Source organism: Sus scrofa, chromosome 6 (assembly GCF_000003025.6).
Source record: "Sus scrofa isolate TJ Tabasco breed Duroc chromosome 6, Sscrofa11.1, whole genome shotgun sequence".
Taxonomy (NCBI): domain Eukaryota; kingdom Metazoa; phylum Chordata; class Mammalia; order Artiodactyla; family Suidae; genus Sus; species Sus scrofa.
In genome coordinates, this window is record NC_010448.4 from 121,365,417 (window position 1) to 121,386,625 (window position 21,209).

The following is a 21,209-nucleotide window of genomic DNA, read 5'->3' on the forward strand; positions in this document are numbered from 1 at the left end:
CTATATACATGGAAGGCATACTATAATATAAATGAAATATATAATTTAACATCTCTGATACAGTCTATAAGGTGCATGGCCTGACTTTAAATGACCAAAACACCTTTGGGACATAGGTTATCTAGGGATGATATTTCGTTTATAATGTGGTTGAGAGTATGTACTGTGATCCATCAGATTATATAATATCTTATGACATCTCATATTCCTTGCACAGAGGAAAGCAGAGTCAAAATCAGTCGACATTAGGCTATTTTGGCATTCAAAACACAAGTCCCAGATTTGTGATTTTAACAGCTGAAGCTGGGAGGGAGAAAACTAAAAATACGAATGGAGAAGATATCTCCATCGACCGGCAACGTGGTCCACTGGGCGGGGGGGATCCGTGGGAAGGCAGAAACCCCAAGAATAGGTCTGGGGAAGGGGAGCAGCGGGGAGACGGCCTCTCGGGAGGAGGTGGAAGAGTCACGCTTGGCAGTGATGGTTCTTACTATTTATGACGCCAGATGAGGAGCTACAGGGCTGGTGGTGGCCCCCGAGTCTGCTGATTAGCTGGAGATTATATTGATGATGTAATAAAAATTCACTTTGTCTATTAAGTTTCACCAGGACAATCAGGAGAGATTAGATAAAAATCAGAGGAAATGAATAAGAAGACGGAGGAGGAAAGCCACCAGCCTCCTCCGTCCCTGCCATGGTCCCTGTGCATCTCCTCTTTTCCTGCCCAAAGTGGGGCATGGGCCAAGAAGCCCCCAGCCCCGCCCCCAGGCAAAGCTGAGCTGGCAACGTCCCCGGGCTAGAGCTGGGCTGCTCTCAGCGAGGGACTCGGCGCTGCAGCTACGGAGCTGGTTTAAGTTTACTGACTGTGTTTAATATTTGATTAGACCTCTGGCTTGGCAGCCTCCTGGGTGTACCGGCCCTGCTGGGAGACTGGCAGGGTCTCAGCCCCTCTGCTGCCCTGTGGCATTGGGTGTTGGAGGGTATTCCACGTGCAGCTTTAGACCGGGGGGCCCATGCCCTGTGAGCAGCCAGAGGCCTCCCAGCCCTACAGTGGTTCCCTCTGGCCTAAAGGGAAATTCTTCCATTACAGAGGTTTCTTCAGGTTATGGCCTGGGCTCTACAAGGTCCTGGGTGGAGGCATATGTCACCAGAGATGGGAATGCATTAATGTCCATTAGCCCCCAGGGACCCATGTGCCCAGTTTGATTTGTCAGATCAGCAAGGGGGCAGAACTTCGAAGGGATAGGAAAGGGAGATTATTTAGGTTGAGGACTGTTGTTCCCTGAGAACCCTGGGGTTGGGGGCCTGGAGGGGTCTGGGGGCACTGGAAGACCATGAACCTGCAGGGAGCTGCCCTGTGAGGTTACCCCAGCTCTGTGACGGAGTCTAGCTCTGCTCCTCCCCAGAGGAATCCCAGGGATCAGGAAGATGCCAGGGGTCAACTCTGTGGAAGGCCCGAAAGAGGGGAGTTTCTCTCCCCTAAAGACGTGGCCACCAACACTACCGTGTTCCGGGTCCTAAAGGTCACCTGGTCTCCTCCTGCTCCTCTGGGCTGAGTTTCTCTCCCAGAGATGGAGGAGACACCCTTGCCGATCCTCTGCAGGAACTGGGCTGCCCAGACACCCTGGCACCCTTGCCCAGGAGTGCTGCCCTCACTGGGACCCATGCTTCCTGAGATCTGCCAAAATTCCTCCTGTTACAAGACCACAGTCACCCCAGGAGACACTGTCCCCAGCTTCACCCCCTCTGTCTGGCTGCCTGCAGCCACCCCTGACCTGGGGGCCAGCACAGAGGAAGGGCAGGGGGCCAGGGGAGATTCCAACACCTAGAACACCGTAGTTTGCCGGGACATTCAGCTGAGTAAGCCTGTGGGGATGATCTGGATGCCTGCCTAGGTGACAGAGAACATGGGCATGGGTTTAAATATTCCATGAGTAATTTCTCAGCCCAAGTGGGCTGCAAGTGGGATAGCTGAAGGACACTGCAGACCCAAAGCAGATGAGGCTCGTCCTTGTAGGTCCACTGTGGGTCACCCGCTTCCTCAGAAATATCTGCAACCCACCCACCTACCCCTGGCCATGGCCTCTTCTGCCTCAGATTTCTTTAAAGTGAGAAATTCCTCTCTCCACCAGCCTGAGAACCAGACTTCACTGCAGTGGGACAAAAACGAAACAGAATGGAACAAAACGAAACAAAACAAGCGGGCCTTCAGCAAGCCAGCCTCTTGGCTCTGCCTTATTCCCCTGAGCCACCTCGGCTTCTGCCACCCTCTCTCCCTGGGAGCCTGGGGCCAAGTCCCCTGGGTAGCAAGCTGATACCCCTGTCTGATTACTCCTCTTTTAGGGGTTCCTTCATTCTCTGACATTCACTTTGGGTGGTTTATATTTGTAGGTTTGCTGCTTTCTAGCATACCCAGTTATTTTGGGGTGGTGATGGTGGGTCCCCACCTTCTGAGGAAAGAGCTTGACCCTCAGGAGACAGCCTGACCCTCAGGGCATTTGGGTCCCATGTGAACCTGCCTCTTTGTGCCCCCACCTCACCCAGGTCTTCCCAGTGTGGGGACAGTGTGAGTCTCACCAATAAGGGTGGACACCCCACACGCTCTCTGCTTTGCAGAAGGCTGCCTTACAGGTGGGCGTGAGACCCTGCTGGGGATGGCAGGTAGGTGTGAGACCCTGCTCTCCACATGGGGGTGGTTGGGGAGATGACCTGGAGGCTGACGGCAACTGCTCTTGCCCCTGCAGGATCCTCCTGCCTCTGCCAGCTTTGGGGACCGTCTCCTCCCAGCTGTGGGGTCTCTGCCATGGACTAGATGACATTGGTCAGTACATTCGGAGCTAATATTTCACCAAGAAATGCAGGAGAAAAAAAACCAAGGCTTTGGAGCCTGTGGAAACTACAGACAGAGGTCTCACCCAGAAGAGAGCAGGAGCCTGGTGGCTCCCAGCTCTAGCTCTGTGGCTGCCAACTGAGCCCCTGCTCTGTTGCTCCCTTTCCATCCAGCTGCCTGCCACGGGGACCTGGTCTGCAAAGTGGTTGCTCACTGCTGCCTCTCAGCACACTTTCCCAGCTGAAACATCGCCTGGTCATCTGTGTTCCCCTCCTCTCTCTCGAGACAGACTCAGCTGCCCTGTCCCATCCAGCCCCAGGCCTCATCCTTTGCTCTTCATCCCAGTGGCTTTTCAAACCTGTCTGACACAATGACAACAGAGCTGACTCTACAATAAATCTAATAATTTAGTTATTGAAATAGTTGAGGTGAGAGCAAAGGGGCGGTCTTAGTTTTCCATTAAAAAGAGTTTTAAAATTTGCAAGAGACAATGAAGCCTGGAAGTAAGCCAGTGATGGCTCTCCTGCTCTGTGCCACTCACTCCGATGGCCCACAGGGCTTTGGTCGCTGCCTAGGGTCTTTGCTGGTCCTGGGTGGTGGGTGTGCCAAATGATGACTAACTGATGGTCCTGTGCCCAGGCCTGGTTCATCAGGCACAGGGTTGAGTGCGTGTGTGTCTTGTGGGGCATTTGGAAATCCCTTTGCAGAAGCTGAGGAATATAACAGTTTGGAGTTGGACCCATGCCAGGCCCCTAAGTATGGAAAAGATTCTGGCATCTCAACAAGTGGGATGAAAGATAAAACTCATGCTGAACTGTACACTATTTATTTCTGAAATGAAACCAAACGCACATGTGTCCTGAACTATACAATACTTTTTGGGTTTTCTGATTCTCCTCTCTCGTTTCACGTTGGCTCTGTTTTGCTGGTGCCCCAGGCCCAGGCTCCGAGTCCCACAGAGCCTGGTCCTGCAGAGGGCTCCCATGCATAAGAGGAGTGCCCTCCTCACCCTCCTGCCAGGGTAAGGAGTAGGGCGGCCAGAGAGGTTTGGAAGCTGAGCCAGGACTGCGGCAGGAGGTGCCTTGGCTTCAGGGGCCCAGTCAGAGAGCAGGAAGTTCTCCCTCTCACCGTCAGAGGGCAGGCGACCGCTGGAGGAGACGAGAGCCCTCCCACACACACTGTCTGGGGGCCCCTCCTCAAGGCAGGGAAAGAGTCTACAGGAGGGGCCTGGCTTATGGGCTCAGTCTTTGGGGCGGAGGAGGGGATAGAACATAGTGGGCAAGGAGGATGCCCTTGGCTGCCCTGAACACCTGATCTGGGCTGGGAAGGGCAGGGTGAGAAAGTCCTAGGTCTGGGAACTGTCCAGGGTAGCTTACGTGGCTGGGGCTCAACTAACAAGGCTATGATGTTACACGGGGGAGGGAGCAGAGGCTGGCCAAGGCCCTTGGATCCTACAGCTGGCTGTAAGTCTTGGTGGGACTCTGAATGTGCCCACAGCCAGGAGGGGTAGGCAGGTTAAGAGAGGATGGGGTGTGGATTAGCTGCTGACGCTCAAGTACTCCCACACCAGCCACAGGGACCATTTCCTCTCCTTCCTTTACAATCAAAGGCATCTCCCCTGCAGCTTAGCAGTTCTATTGCCCATCATCACCCCACCATGGGACCTGGCCTCTAAGGCAGCCTCCCTTCCAGCTGCTTCCATAGGCTCTGGAAACAGAGAGAAGAAATAATCCAAAAGCTTACTGGGCTTTACCCATACAACCCTAGTCCCCTCTCCTTCTCTGCTGAGTGCTCCCTGCCACTGGATTCTTTGATATACATACACTTCTCCCTCAGGACACAGAACATGCTTCCAAGGTGCTTCCCAGGGTCGTCAAGGAGGACCAGGAACAGCCTGAGCTGGAGCTCCAGCAGGCAAGGCCGTGAGGGGTCAGGGGCATGTCCAACAGCAATTCTAAGGCTAAGGACACATGGCCTTCCCTTTCCTTCTCACTCACTGTGCCTGTAGGTGAGCCTCAGTGAGCAATGGTTTCCTGAAGTCCAGACAACCCCAACCCCACTAGCAACACTGGCAGGACAGGACCTCTGAGCTTCTGGTTCTGCTAGTCCCAAGAGCCCAATCAGGTGATGGATTGGATCCAGTGTCTTTCTTCCTGGGACCCCTAAGCTGCAAAGTGCACACATGGACATCCCTGGGGGCTGGTCTCCCACCAGGTAACTGGGGATATGGCTTCAGGCCCACACCAGCCCTCAGAGATGGAGCTCTTCCCACAGCAGGTCCAGGAATGCTCTCCATGCCCTATCCGGTGAGACCAAGCCAAGCCAAATATTGATTTGACAGAAAGATATGGATAGGTTGGGTGGATAATAGTTAGGGGATCCTATTTCTTTCCTTTCCTGTTCAGAGAACACCTCTCCTCCACCTCACCCTGCTGGAGGCTGGGTGAGGGAGAGGGTGCTGGTGGGTCACTCAGGGACGCCTCCTTCTCCCTGGGCTCCTTCCAGGGGTTTGAGACCACGGGACCTCTGGGAACAAGGTCCCCCTTTCCCACCACGGCAAGCATTTTCAACATCTTTGCCTCCCCATGTATTCTTAGAACCAGTCAATATGATTAATTTTACATGGGCATAATTTCCTGCTCTTGCTGTGGAGTCCTCCCCAGCTTGCCCATCAGCAGTGACATGATACAGTTTCTGGTTATATTGGTCAACCAAGATATTGATATTATTAATAATGGATATCTATATGCTGACCTTTGGCCACACAACTGAATCACTCTGGGCTGGCTGTCACATTTCTTTAAGAGGTATTGATAAGCCCATTACTGGAAGGGCACGTACAATCTTAGGTGTGTGATTTCACTCACCTTCAAGCATCTCCTATTAAAATCCACCCTTGTTGGATAAGCTGGCTTGGGGGACATTGGTGTGTACAAGAGAAAGTCTGCATGTGTGTGCTTCCGTGTGGTGAGTGTATGTGCATGTGTACAGGTGTATGTGAGTATACACGTGAGTTGTGTGTGTGAATGGGTGGGTGAGTCTGTCTTGAACACCGGCCCTTTTAGAGCTGATCAAATAGTCAATTAGAACATTATAGGGAGGTAGCAGAATCAGAGAGTGCCTACAAATACACTGTGATGTAGTGTTTGATCTTCGGATGCCTCTTGTCTCCTAGGACTAGCGCAGGAGGCTTGGCTTTATAAGGATATTATTAGGTTGATGCCTTGTTCTCTGAGTGTACCTGCCAGGCAAGAGGCAGCACTTGTGGGGAGCAGTCTGGCCAGAAGCAGCCACGGGGAGGTGCGCTGAGGGTCACGCTGCAGACTGGACTTTGGGGGCTTGCTGCTCCCCACCTCAGTCTCTTAGCTGTGCAGCAGCAGCCATTCCTCCTGCTCTGCTTTCTTCAGGCCAGAGAGTGTAGGTTGACTCAGCTTGGCCTCTCAATCTTCTGCACTGAAACTCCCAATCATAGGAATGCTCGACACTCCACAAGGTCTTATTTTGTACACAACGGAGGTGTGGACCATTGCCTAATAGAAGGGTGCTCTGGTAGAATGGATGCATTGCGTGCTCATGTGTGTGCATGCACAGGCACACAGATCTCACTGCTACATCGCTCTGTCACTGCTGTCATCTCTGTGATTGCTGTCATTCCTATGTGGGTGGACAGTGGTGTCAGGGATGGTGCCTCCATCAAATCTGTCTACAGTGATCCATTCCTGCTTGGATGCAGACGTGTTCACTTGTCAGGGGAGCCCCTTCACTTGCCCCCCGTAAAGGGAAGCCAGAGAGCTAGAGAGATCTTTTGGATCCTCAGACATAGTGTGTGAATAAACCAGACATGGATTAATTAGGTGTGACTGCATCATTAAATTAGAATAATGAACAAACAGCCACGTATGGCATTCAAATCTGCCTAGAAGGACTCCAAGGGTTGCTTTCAAGTAAGTCACCTGTCAGTTTGGAGGCTTGGGGGACTCTGGAGGGTGAGGTCCTGTCCTGTCTTGAGAAGTGGATTCTTTAGGCACCACCTACTCCAGGTGAGAACCATCCTTCAATGGGCGCCCAGACTCCACAACTGAATCCAAACAATGGCTTGGTTCAATACAGCATCATCTATGCACGCTTCAGCTGCGAACATTTCTCAGAGTGAAATACGACAGCAGCACAGGTGCTCAAGAGACAGGAGGGAGAAGTTAAGAGGTGTGGGCAGCGGATGTGAAATGTATCGATCCCATAATATTTATGTGGATGTGCCCATAGTCGCTTGTGAACGTGCCCCCTCCCACAAATATTTACACACACACACACACTTACACTCACACACACATCTTTTGCATTTCCATGAACCCCTTTTTTTAAAAAAAAATTTTACCGACACCTCCCATTTCCAGCCAGATAGATTTGAAGGTGAACCCAGTCTCAGTCATGTAATTTTAGAAACGGCAGCAAAACAGCAGCCCCATGATCTCGGCAGGCAACACCCCTCACCATCCCCATCCTAGGACAGAGCAGCTGTGCAGGAAGATCTGTTTGTCTTTAACAAAGAGGAAGAAGCCACCAGCTAAGAGGAAAGAAAAAAGGGAAGGAAGGTCGCTAGCCTCACTGAGAGAGCAGTGGGATAGCTTAATGCATGGGGGGCTTTGTAAGTCAGATCTGTTAAGTGTCTGGAAACCTTTGATCTGGAGCCACTCTTAACAAAGGTGATAATTAATTAAAGCAGAGTGTATTGCAATAAAGTAACATCGCGGTCAGTTTATGCGCTGTCCAGAGCCGGCCTTCGGAAGTCTCTGTCAATTAAACTCTTGTTGGAGACCAGCGCATTATCAATTTTTTTCCCATGAGCTTTGATCAATATTTTTGGCTGTTCTGTCCTTATGGAACCGGAACAACGTCTGTCCCCACGAGGGCACCCATTTATTTACATCTTGCAGATGGTCACATAGGATTTGTTACTGAGCTGAGCTGCTGGGAATCACTTTGCTTGAGTGTCAGTCAGAGGGGAGATACAGGGAGGCTAAGGGAAACCAAAGGTGGAGTGAGTGGAAAGGGAGCAGTTCTGCGAATGTCATGGTCTGAAAACATCCCCTTCTGCTTCCAGGGGGGCTCAAAAAGGAGGGCAATTACCTTGGGGCTGCCCTGGCTGCTTTGTTGGTTTCTGTGGGTAGGGCTGTGGCTTGGGCTTTATACCCATCCAGGGGCCACTGGAAACTGGATGAGCGGAGATAGAGGAAGCTCTTAGGGCAAAGCACATTAACTCTGGGAATTCCTCTGCCACCGTTCCATTTCTACCCCATCATTGTCTTTTTGCCCAGGCATCTTTATGTGCATCCCCACGTTGCCAAGTAGAACATGGATCTTTCTCTTCAGACCCACTGTCGGGTTTTTGAGGGCATCTTAAATAGCAAGGAGAAGAAAGAAAAGAGGGAGATGGAAGAGGATGATAAAAAGGCTCCAACTAAATTGGGGCCTCTGTTCCCCTCCCCGAGGCTATTTAGGTAGGATTAGATGCTTTCTGTGATTCTTGGAGAGTCTGTGTATTTGAAGGGCTGCAGAAAAGTGAAAGAGGTGAATGTGCTTCCCTTGTAGAGAGCCCAAAAGGAGGGCTGCTGGGTCCCTGGCACCCCCGAGTGTGCTCAGACTAAATGCAGCCCTCTACTTGCAAGGCATCGCTTGACTGACTTGGTTAAGTCCTGTGTGTGTGTATGTGTGTGTGTGCGAATGGTACAAGAGAACAGTAGGTTTGGGATGCCAAGGGGCAGCAGGTGGAGTAGGGAGCACAATGGGTGGAGGCAGAGATCTCTGCAGAGAGCCGGGCTCTGTGGCTGGACACAGGTTTCGGATGGAAGGTCACGGTCATTTCTAAAATGAGTCAGTAGGTGAGCAGAAGTAGCCAAGCCTTTGAAGGGCGATGAGTAGGGGAAAATGAACCCTCTCCCCAACCTGGACTATTGGGGGGCAGTATCAGGCAGGTGAAGAGAAGCACACCTCCACACTGGAACTAAGATCCAGTTGACAAATCCAAGCCACGACTTCCGAGGTGGGGCATGTGCATAGTCACAAGGACAGTGTCATCTTCCCCTTTTCTTCATCAACTATCTTCTTGATCATGTATACAGCCTTGTAAGATGAAACAGCCCTTAACATCATCTCCATGCCACTTGAATTTGTCATGTCTTATACACACATACATACCCCGCCCCCATACTCACACTCACACCAATACCCACACAGGCTGCAGCATCTTCCCTCACCTAACCCTTCAGTACCCAGAGACACAACACAGATTTTCACACCCTCGAGCCCTTCTCTCAGTATGTCACATGGGATTTCCCTTCCAAGTTCAGAAGCTGCTGCAGTTTCAGCCACTGTCAACCAGCGCTCCCAGCTTCCGGCTGGCATTTTGGCCCTCCAACTTTCAGTTTTCCTTTTTATCTGCCTAGGGTGTTGGGCCTCAATGTTCTACGGCACCTCACTCGCCTCTACAGACAACTCATTCCAAATCCTCTGCAGTGAGATCCCTCCCAGGTGGGTTTGGAAACTGACCACCTTCTGGTGAAGTGGAAGGTGTGAGTCCTGCAGTGTTTTCCCCAAATCCATCAGAGGCAAGTGTGATGGACTCTTTTCTCAGCCAAAGAGGTAGCGTCTTGGATATTTCCTCAGGCATCACTCAGAAGACCCTCTCCCATGCTGGTCTCTAAATGAAAATAGTGAGAATGACGATGATGGTGATATGGTGATGATTATGATAACACCAGTGTCCTTGCTGGAGTGTGATTAGATCACTGAATGTCAGGAACGCCCCCTGACAATCAGCTCTTTGAAAGCACTCGGAGAACTTTACAATAGGCATGAATGGAGGTGAGGTTTGCATATCTATGGCATCCATTTTTCTAATTGTTTTCCTTTGCCTTATTTTTGAGCTCTGACTTCATTCAAGAAATGCTTTCCCTTTTGTTTTTTTGTTTTTGTTTTTGCATGAAAAGTCGCAAACATCAGCCAACTAGAGCAGGCAAAGAGAGAGTGAAAGTACACCAAGGGGGTTCTTTCAACCCCATCTAGAATTCCCATTAAAGTCGAGTTGGGGGCGGGGGTGGGGGAAGAGTGTTAACATCTCGTTGAACTGCAGTAAAATCTAGGCCAGCTCTGGTTCCCATATGTGTGGGATGCGCTTAGTCATGCTTGCTCATGGATGCATATACGTGCACATGTGCATATTAATTTATCTCTCTGTGTGTATGTGTATGTGTGTTGATTCTGGAAGGAATTCTGTTTAAAAGAAGGAAGTCTGTTTAAAAGATAAATGAAATCATGTACAACCAGCAAATAACCCCCAGAGTCTTAAATAAACTAATCATTTTCCAATAGTTTTTTCTTTGCTCCTAAATAGAATATCAACATCTGGAATTTGGAGATTTTTTTTTTTTTTGATGGGGGCAATGATTACTATTGCTAATTTTCTTTAGTGAAACTTAATTTTTAAAGTGTTTTTCTACTTTTCTTATTACAGCTATCACGTTTCTCACAAGGCAAATCTTTGTTTTAAAAGCTATACGTGTGTGTCCAGCCATCCTGCCAGGGTCTCTCTTTGGGCAGAACTGAATTTTTATTCTTCCAAGTATTCTCTTTAAAGTTCCTCTGAACTGAACTGATGCCCATGCTGATACTTCAGCTGTACTGTCTCTTAGACTCATTTGCAAACAGAAATCAGATAGAACCTCACTAGCTTTAATTCACATATCTCAGGAAAAACACCAAAAAAACAGTGAGCTCTCTCAGCTAGAGTCAATGGCGAAAACTCGATGTTCCAAGAATTGTTACACCTTACACAGAAATATGAGACAGAATTTTATGATAATGGTAACAAAGTGCCAAAATACAATTATAACCCTTGCCCTTTCCCTTTCTCCCAGCTGCATCCCAAATCGAGGGGCTTGAAGAATCTCATACTCAGATACCATTGAAACGAGAGGTTGTGCATCCGGTGATGGGTATATTTTAAAATGATATGCTCTCCGGAGCTCAAAGCACAGAAGGTTCCCTTACTTGGTCTCCACCCTCCCTGTCGATGTAGTATGAAAGTGTGAGGGGGTGATGTCCCCCTGCAGCTGTGGCTCCTGGGTTGGGACCCCCACTCCCAAGTGGGGCTGCCAATAGAGTAGATTTTCCTCAATGCAGCAGGGGAAAATCTCAATGCAGAGAGGTCACCCAGGCCACAGATCTGTTCTGACTGGTTAACAAGAGGGACTGTGATATGGACTTGGTGGTTTAGATTAAAATGCATCACAAGCTCTGGGAACAAGCACACATCAGTAGTAAAGGCTGTTTAAACCTTTGGGGACAGCCCTATGTTTAGATTACATTAATTCATAAATATTATACTAAATACCACTTAAATTGGACTTAAATGACTTCAAAGATAATGCATTATAATACGGCTATCCAGAGAGCACTAGCCTTTATGTCTCCCAGGAACTCAGTCTTTGCTGCCTCTTATCCTGCTAGACAAGACAAAAGTTATGAATGGATTGTGGCTTGTTCATGTGTGATCCACTCACTGTGTATGTATATGTATTAGCAGGCATGACTATGTGTGTGTGTGTGTATGTATTTTTAGTTACTGCCTCTGTTCTCCAGGAAATACAAGTAATGAAAGAGAAATAAATAAAAAGTGAGAGAAGGGAAGAATTAGACCAATGGGTGACCTGTTTCCCTCTCCAGGGGAGAAAAATTCTATAGGAAGGGGCAAAATTTGTCCTCAGCTCACTTCCGTTGCTTTCCTGGGAGTTTGCCTCTCCCCTCTTTAATCAATAGCACAATGTTTTTCTTTTTGGAGCCTAGAAAAACAATCTTTCTCAAAGTGCTTCTAATGGGGGAGAGAAGGAGACTCTGAGTTAGCCGGGAGAGACTTTGCATTAAACTGGGTTTTCTTGGCTAGGTGTTGTTTCTTCAAATTGTTCTGAGTTTTTTTTTTTTTTTTTCTTTTCTTTCTCTCTCTGCCTAGCACCCAGATCTCCCCCTAACCATTTCCTTTTTGATCTCCAGGGGGTGAATTTATCTTGACAATAATTACCCCAGACCACAACTGCTATCTGCTGCCTCCCCAGCCCAAGAGCCTTTCTCTGATATGGCTGGGTTTGCTCCACAACACCCACCTACTCCCTCCTTCACAGACTCCCAATTTGACTGGAGTAATTGCCTTTTAAGGTTCACTCTACGCATGGCAGGTATTCCATTAACCCTTAGAACTCTTTTCTTCTTTAGTAACAAGAAATGGTAGGTGGCCAACAAACAGATATCCACCTGAAATCTCATGCACTTAATTTAGTTTTTACTTATTTTTTTTCTTCTTTTAACCAGTAACATACATATTCCATCCTCACTGGAGGCCAGTATCCTGTCATGTCTCTCAATTTTATCCCACTATGACCCATTAGAAGTTAGAAATTCAAGAAGGGGAAAGAAAAAGACACAAATATACCCTGAAACCAGGCTTAACAAAGGCATGTGTTTGTCTTTTTTCCCCCCAGCCTCATGTTGTAATTTAGAGTTGGGGGAAATTTAGAAGCCAAATGCAACCCTCATTCTTCAAGCCTCATCATATTTTTTGACTTAACAGTAATTAATCACCAATGGCAAGCGAGTAATTTTTTAAGGTGGCCGGAGGCTTATTTTATCAGGATTAGCTAATAAATCAGGCTGTATCACTGAAGAAGGAGTTCAAACTCTTCTAGGACTGAATAAACCAGACCTTGGAAACTGTCTCATTTATTCAGCTCTCTTGGAGCTTCCAGGCACTGTTAAAGACATTGTAGCCCAACCTTGCCTATAAAAATCTGAGGGATGGAGAGGCAGGAAGTTTCATAGGGAGAAATATATGCTCAGGTTCTGAAGGGTGAGCTTTGACAATGAGGCACCCAGCATTCCAGAGCCAACAGGCCTACCTGTCCCTGACTGAGCCAGTTTAGGAAAGATTATTTAGAAAATGAAGTTTTGCTTGTCCTAGAAATCTTGACCAGATATGTGTATGTATAGATATATGATACAATACATATGAGATAGCTATATCTTAACCTTCTCTACCTTCCTGATGCAAATGATGATAATTCCACTTCTTTTCTATAATACAAGGGAACCCAAATAACATCACAAACAGAGTGATGATACCAGCAAGGGGTCATGAGAATAAACAAGGAATATTGTTTAAGATTATCTTCATTTGAAATAAAGAAGCAAATAAAGTGCTCCAACCCAGATCTCAACGGAAGCTCAGCTTTCCATAACTGTCTTTTTTTTTTCCTCTAGTGGGTTATGCTTTTTTTAAAAAACTTTAAAATTTCAACCCCCCAAGAACCTATAATTAGGATGGGCAAAGAATTTCCCACCTCTGCTTTTTAATTTATATTACTGCTACTTTAAAATCTGGGGACATATTGGAATGACAAAGGTTTGATACAAACCTTGATTAGCTTCTAGGGAGCTTGATTGGAAAGGAAAAAAACTACAGAGATACTGTTGACTTGAGAGGGAGGGTGAAAAAGGGAGAAACAGATATTATTTCGAAGACTGCCTCCCCATTCCACCTTTCCAGTTTCTCTTCTGAACAGACAGACATTTTCTCCATATTGAATAAAGGTTGGTTTCTCTCTCCAATACAGCCCCCACCCTCACCCCACCCCAACAAACCCAGTATATTTCCATTCTGCTGTGTTTTTGTGCTACTCAACATGCCATTAACTTTAAGATTTACTCCTCAGCAGGCAAGCTGGAAGATGCTAAAGCCAATAAAAACTGCTCTCTGGGACTCCAACTATGAAGAGTTTGGAGCTCTGCTTAGTATTTGGATGAAGGGAGGGCTGGAGAAGGAGGGAGGTTGTGATAGTGAAAACCACTGCTGCTTAGAGAACCAGACAGCTCCGCGCTCTGCACCTAATGTGCCGGAGGATCAGCTCTGTTCATAGCCCATTTGTGGCCAAGGATGAGGCTGCTCTCTATGTGTGGGTGGGTGTGCGTGTGTGTGTTTTCATCTTTAAAACCACCAGTTCCAACACAGCATCTTCAGTAGCTCTCCACACTACTGTTTATTAAAAACGGAACGTCCATACACATCCCTTACAACTTCCTTAGCCCGGTGCTCCTTCTCTGCCTGACGATCAATCTCTCTCAGAAAGCATTTAACTTGCCCACACAGCTCCAGCCCCGATTAATTCCCGCTGCACATCCTATACATTACTGTTAGGGAGCAAGCACTGGGCTAATTTCGTCACCCACCAGCCACCCACACACATTCTACAACTGAACACGTTTGGGGATCTGCTTTGAAGATAATAAAACAAGAAGAAAACAAGCAGGCTGCAGATAATTCCCACGACCACTTTCCTAAAAAGTTGCTGGGTTTTAATTCTTTGATCATTCTGTTTCCCCCTCCTCCAAGCACTCACTGGCAATGATTGCTTCACGGGAAAGAAATAATGCACTATAAACCTCTCTGCATGGTGAGTTTGGGATAATTTAGGATACACCCTCCAAAATGCATATCTTCCACACACAGATTTTTTCCCAAAGCCTTGCTTTTCTGAGGAGGGGATCATCCAGGCTTCCTTGGCCCCCCCACTCCACCCAGGGGAAGGCTGATTCCTTGCTAATTCTTGCTTTAGGTTTTTGTCCCTCCTCCTTCAAACATCCAAACCCCCCCCCACCACCACTTACACCACAACCGGATTATTGAGGCACACAGCTCGACAGGGAGAGTTTACTGTTAAATTGATAGCGAAATAAAAATATCTCTTTGCATTTGTCACCTCTCTTTTTAGACGGCTGCGCTCCTGCTACTCTGGCCCGGAGCGGATCAGACCATCCCCTCTTAGTATTTTCAGCACCACGGCGATGGACAGCACCCTAGGTACGCGGTAGGCTGAGAGCCCGCCAGTCTGCTGCCACCGTCCCGGGCTCGGCCGGTGCAGCCGTCCCCATCCCAATCTTTCAAGTCGCTGTACGCAAAAATCCAAGCCCCGTTTTCCCTCGATCCTCTCTCTCCTTTTCTTCTTCTGCTCCCACTGCTCTCCCCAAGGCACCGCGTCTATCAGTTTCTTGCCCAAAACCCAGCCTTGCCCCAGCAAACAGCTCCCCACGCACCCCAGTCCTGGTCTCTGCTGCCCGAGCGCCTCCCTCCTCGGCGTCCGCCCGAGGCTCCCTCTCGCGCCGTCTCCCGCTCGCTCGTTCGTCGCCGGCCGGCCGGCCCGCCCGCCCGCTCCTTCTCCCCGGCAAAGTTGGGAGGGAAAGGTGCACTCACCTTTGTGCATGCCTGTGAACCTGTCCTTCAGGACCGTAAGCTCGTAGATCTTGCCGAACTCCTCGAAGAGGGGCTTGAGGTCCTTTTCATCCAGGTTGCGGGGGATCTGCCCAATGAACAGCTTGATGGCATCGTGGTCCTTCATGGGAATGGTCGACGGGTTCCCCGGGCTGTGGCTTAATCCGTTCATGTGCCCGGTGCTGCCCGGGCTGCTGCCGAGCCCGTTGGTACTGAGGCTCGCGTTGTCAGCCTGTCCGTTTGCTAACGTGGCCATCTTTATATACATAGAGAAAATCTTCTTTCCTTTTATTCTTTCTCGCTCGCACTCTCTCGCTCCTCTCCCTCGCAAGCTCGCTCGCGCTCACACACGCACACGCATACACACACTCGGGTTCTCTCCCCCTCGGTTTCTCTACACCTCGCTCTCCTCTCGCTCTCTGCTCTCTCTCTTTCTCCTCTCTTCTCTCGCTCGCTCGCGCTCGCGCTCTCTCTCCTCTTCCCCCCCCTCCCTCCCTCTCTTCTCTCTCTCTCTTTCTCTCTTTCGGTCTGAACTGATTCTTTTTTTTTTTTTTTTTTTTTTTTTTTACATTGAACAGACAGGATCTCTGTCCTTTCCGTTTAAACAGGCTGGACCGGTTCAAGTTCCCTATCAGACCAGGGGTGGGGGCGGCTAGTGTGCGCGCGCGGAAGAGGGGGTCGCGGGGAGGGGAGTGGGCTAGATTTGGTGGGGGGGGCTTCGCGCGGCAGCGGGCGGCGGCCAGGAGTAGGGCGGCTTGGGGCGGCGCCGGCCCCGCCGCGCCTCCCCCGTCGGCGGCCCCGGCGAACAGCGGTGGTACAGTCCGAGACGGCCCCCGGCTATAAATAGCGCCAGGCGCATGGCTCTTCGGGAGGCGCTGAGATTCCCGGCCCCGGCGGCCGCGGGGACTGGGTGCCTGTTAGGAACCGGGCTTCTGGTCTCCTCTTTGCCTTTTGGGAGTTCTTTTTGTAATAGCAGCGGGTGCAACTTTTTTTTTTTGTATTTTAAAAATATTGATTTTCATTTTCGTGTTGGTATGTAGGGGGGCGTTATCCACCGAGCTGCTCTCTATTAGGGCTCCAGGCGGGCGAAGCAAAGGCAGGGATGGCGGGCGGGGCGGCGGCGAAGGTGCAATGGGCTCTTTTTTCTCCCATCTGGTTCCCTTTATTTATTTATTTAGACTAGAAAAAGCGAGCCGGCTTGGAGGAAGTCCGTCCGGCGATCCGAGTGCGCATTGATCAGTGTCGAGAGAAAAAAAAAGCTACATAAATATATATTATGTGGATAAATCTGTAGACAAGAGCGCTCTCTCTCTCTCGCTCGCTCTCTCTCTTGCTCTCTCTCTCTCTCTCTCGTGCGCGCTCTCTCTTTCTGCTTTTTCCCTCCTCGCATCCCCAACCTGCCAGAGCAGCCCCAAATCTTCGCCCTCCCGCACGGCATCTACCGCCACCCGATCCACCTTGGAAGACGGGTCTGGGGAGCAGTTGGGCCGCGCTGGGGGGACGGGGCGTAGAGATTCGGGCCCGACCCTGGTCCCAGCCCGCCTGAGAAGGCTGGAGGTGGGTGTTTCCGTCCCGGACGGCCTTCCCGCCCGGGAGCGCGGCGGCTGGACTGGCAGGCGGATGGCGGGAGGAAGGTAGGAGCCGGGTGCCTCGGCCCGCTCGCCCGGCGAGGAAGGAGGCAGGTTCTGGGCACGGTGGCTGGTGAGCCAGCGCGAGGGACTGGCTTGATTTTGCCCTTGTCTGCTTTACTGGTTCAAATTGAAAAAAAAAAAATTTTTTCCCCCTCTAAATCCACCATCAAAGAAATAAAGCCCCCAATCGCTCTCCGGGCTGCGGCAGGACCCAGGCTCCCGCTGCGTGCGCTGCCCCCTCGGACTTCGTTTGCAGCACCTCTCGCTCCAGAAGTGCGAGGCTGGGAGTCACGTCTGCTGGCGAGAGCCAAGGGTCCGGCTGCCCAACCCGGACTCCGCCAGGTTCCCCATCAAGCCCGCCGGGGCCAGGACGTCGGCTGCGAGGGAGAGGGAGTGGCTGGCGCGGGAGCCGGGTTCAAGCAGCCCCGCCTCTGGGGGCGAATGCTGGTGGTGAACTTGGCTTGGGAAAACAGATTTTCCTTTTAATGATATTTACCTGCACTCCATCCTCTCCCACATTTGCGTTTCCAGGGCAGCCTCTTCTGGGCTTCAGAAGCCGGAGAAATTAAAATAATGCTCCTGCTCCCTCGCAGGTTGAGGGGCAAAGCTGCTGGTGTGACCCTGGCTGGGCCCCCATCGATCCCTTTCCGGTGTTTTGGGTTTCTCTTTTCTTGCCCTCGGATTATGTGACTTTACTAGACGATACGTTAAAAATGTTATTTAAAGAAATGAGACCCTAGCTGCCTGAAAACCGAGACCGAGCCCGTTTGGTACAACCACAACGCCGAGCTCTCCAGCGCCAGGAGGAGGCCCGAGGAGGCCCCAAGGTTCGCAGCCCCAGGCCCCGAGACCACCGGGGACACCTCTCCCTGAGGATCCAGGGCCCAAACCAAACAGCAAGTACAATTCTGAGAACTGTGGAACTTCATCCTTTCTTTTAAAGATTCTTCTGCCTTTGCTTGATGGAATCTTGTGTAAGTATAGTTGATTCATAACTCGGCTCAGGGCTTACATTATCCAGTGTTATATGATGGTCTAAGAAATGTCAAAGCTGAAGGAATGGAACAGAAACTCACTGGACAGAACCTCTCTGCCATGTGGCTGTGGGCTTGGTGTGCCTGTGAAGTGCTGTCATGAGGCAGTATGTCCCCCTAGTATGCACACGGAAGGTTTGAACTGGTGGCTTGGAGGTGTATGCATATGTCTGGTCAGGATTGTGAGTGCCTGTGTGGGTGCTGTGTGGATATGTACAAAGACCTTGTCTGTATCCACAATCTGCCTTGTGTGTGTGTGTGTGTGTGTGTGTACACCTACCAGACTGAGATCCCTTCCTCCTCTTTTCCTCAGGACTGTCAGCAGAGGCAGGTAACTTTGTTCAAAACATCTCCTGCCACTGCTCCTTACCTCTCAGGATATCACAATGGCGTGGGATGTATTTTCTGCCATAACAGGGGAGTTAGGAGAGTAATTCCTCCTTGAAGTCTCTTTTTCTCCCTCCCCACACCCCCAAAGTGAAGCAAGGACAAGAGGAAGAGAAGAAAGCAAGCCAGTGGGGGAGGAGGGCTGGGGAAAGAGGGATCTGCACAGGGGAGGGGGTTGAGGTTCACCATCCACTTCTTTCTGACACCACCCCAGCCCCTCCCCCCAGGTTCACGTAAATTATTCACAGGTGTTTCATTATTCATATTATTATTAATAATAATAGCCAATACATAAAGAAAAGCTATCCCTGGGCAGGAGTGAGTGGGAGAGGAGAGCTGTTACTGAAAGGGGGGCATCTGGTTATTTCAGATGCCAGCAAAAACTCCTCCACGTGGTACAGTTCCAACTGCCTCAAGGGCTGCACTTCTGCCCCCTGCACCAGGGTTCCTCCCTGTGTCTCTCTACCTGTGGACCAGAAGCTATTGGGAAGCTATGAGATAGCTCCTGCCTTAGTGAAGGTTTCTCACTCTCCCCTCTCTCCTATTTGAGGATGGCTTATTTTGGACCTGGGTTTTGTTAGGGGTGAACATATTCTCTGCCTCCCAGCTCTCAGGTGTGTGGTGAAATACCCCACCTACTTGCTGGGGCTGAAATAATTCTTGATCTCTTAAAGGCGCAGAGCAGGATCTCTTAGGCTCCCTCCTCTCTGCCACAGCAGAATGTGAGGGATAAAATAACCCAGACAGGTGTCTCAAAATAATGCCACAAAGAAGTAGAATCCCTTAGAAAATAGTAAGGAACACGGAAATGTTGGCACTTTGGTCTCCTTGCCCTTGAGAGTCTAGAAAGACTTCAGTTAAATTTTTTTTGACCTTAGATCATCAAAGAGAAATGTAATTAGGGTAAGAAGGGGCAAAGTATTACTCACTGTGACATTTAAACGGATTTAAAACTTTTACTCCAAGTGCCACTTCATCGCCACAATTATCCCAGCCACTGAGAGACAGAAGGCTGTCAAATGAAAGGGGGCACGAGGAACAACTGCTTGTTTGCTCTCTGAGTTTGGGATTTACATTTTGTTACTGATTCATTTCTGGGGAAGTACGGATCTCCTTGTGGTGGGGATCTGGGCTCAGGTGGTGTCCTGCAGGCCTGGCCATTGCCCTCTGCTCTTTACTCCACTTTGCCCTTCCTCTTCCTCAAGGAGGAAGGATGCCCTCTTCATGCATCCCTCCAACTGGGCCACTGTTACTCCCTCCCTTTGGCATCCACTAAATGTTGTCCCACAGTCTTGGCCATGGCCACATACCCTCAGACTTGATCTGGCTCCCCTGTCTCTGAAGCTTCTCTCTCTATCTAGATTGTGAAGGAAGGCAGAGACCAAGTCATCTGGCCCAAACCCCTTCTCGGCAGCCCCCCTTGACAGTCATGGGCACACAGTAGGTGCTAAAGGATACAGTTTCTAGACACCAATGACCAGTCTGACTCTGTAGGGGGCTGTATTCATTCAGATGGCCTCTAAGGATGGGGAGCTGCAGAGTCCCAGGCAGACTCTCAGATCCCAGGATGAGATCAAGCAGTTTAGAACACACAGAGCAGCTTGGCTTAGAGGCACCACCACTCAGTCATTCTTGCATTGATCCAGTCCTTCCACACTCTCACTGGAAGCAGCAGAGAAGGGAAAGGCCTGGAAAGAACCAGGCTGTCTCCTTAGAGAGACCAAAGTCATACCAAGTGAAAAGCCCCAGAGTGGAAAACAGCAACAGATGGTTAAATGTCTTCCAGGCCTGAGGAGTTCCACATCCACATGGGAGAAAACAGAAAACAACCTAAGTTGCATGTGATGATCTGTGATGGGGGTGGCAGCCTGGAGGAAAGAGGGGCCCTTGTGAAGGCAGGATGCAGAAGGGAGTGGATGGCAAGAGAGCTGGCCTTGGTGCTAGGAGGGCATGAAGCATCTCATTTCTCCAAGGTTTCGTTGAGAACAAGTTGAAAACAGAGCTGCAATCTTCATGGGGCTCCCCTAACAGACCAGACCTCCAATTAAAGTTTTTCTGGAGTGACTACTCTGCCCAGCCCTGCAGAGGGCAGCGAGGGGCGGCTGGAGAGAGCTCTGTATTATTTGGGCAAAGAAACCTTTTCAGAGAGGACTGAGTAATCACACAAGGGCACGACCCAGCTGAGGAGTGGAGTAAAGGTGCCAGAGATTTGTGCCAGGGGATCCCAGAAGGTGGTGTTTGGGTGGACAGAGGCATCCGGGGAGGTGCTCTGATAGAGCTCTGGTCTGGTCCTGCAAGAAGGAGTGGGTTGTCTTGGGAAGAGAGGAGACAGGTTGAAGCAGTGGGTGGAGCTGATGGGCCTGGAGTGGGTAAGGGGCTCTAGGTTCTCAAGTGACAGCGAGGAGGTGGAGGCTTCTCTGTGGAGGTGGGTTGAATAGGCAAGGTTAGGCTTTGAAGGCAGTCTTGGAAGTGTTTCTCATCTTCTCCATAAGTCTAGGGCTTCTGTCCTTGAATAATTTGGGAAGGTTTAGTGATGTAAGGCACACCGATTGAGGTGGGAAAGAAGAGGAAAACAGTGCTTGCCTTCTCTCAGTTAACATTAGCAGCCACCTGCCACCCAGAGTGCATGGTCCAAGGGCCCCTCTGTTCTGTCCTGAGCCCACAGCAGGCCTGGCTGGGGGATCAAACCCCTGGAAGGAGGAAGACAATTGGAGGAAGGATGCTATGTGCTTTGGGAAACCCAGGGCCAGCCCAAAAGGGACTGGCTTCCTCCAGGAGTGCAGACAAGTGCCAGGGCTGGTGAGGAGGGGTTTCTGGGCTTCTTTCCTGGCTGGCTGAGCCCTTGGGACACATGGCCTTGGACTTGTGGGGGCTCTTGTGCCTTGAGCAGTGGTGGAAAATGTTCGGGGACACCTCCAGCCTTTGTGTCAGCATGGATGTGCCCTCCAGGCTCTGATTCCAGGCTTTCATGTCAATCTGGGCTTTGCCTCACGTTTGCTGAGGGTGGGCAGGAAATG

The 21,209-nt window shown here is 50.0% G+C and overlaps 1 protein-coding gene across 39 annotated transcripts in view; it reads right to left on the reverse strand.

The window, feature by feature from the left end:
* CELF4 (CUGBP Elav-like family member 4) overlaps positions 1-15,636 on the reverse strand; it is a 315,449-nt gene extending 299,813 nt beyond the window's left edge. For all 39 annotated transcript variants that reach the window (XR_002345093.1, XR_002345094.1, XM_021096307.1 and 36 more), the window contains exon 1: positions 15,123-15,636. Coding sequence is in view for 37 of the 39 variants with exons in the window: in XM_021096307.1 (XP_020951966.1) it covers positions 15,123-15,408 (286 nt within the window). In the remaining 2 variants the exon portion in view is untranslated. The remainder of the gene's footprint in view (positions 1-15,122) is intronic.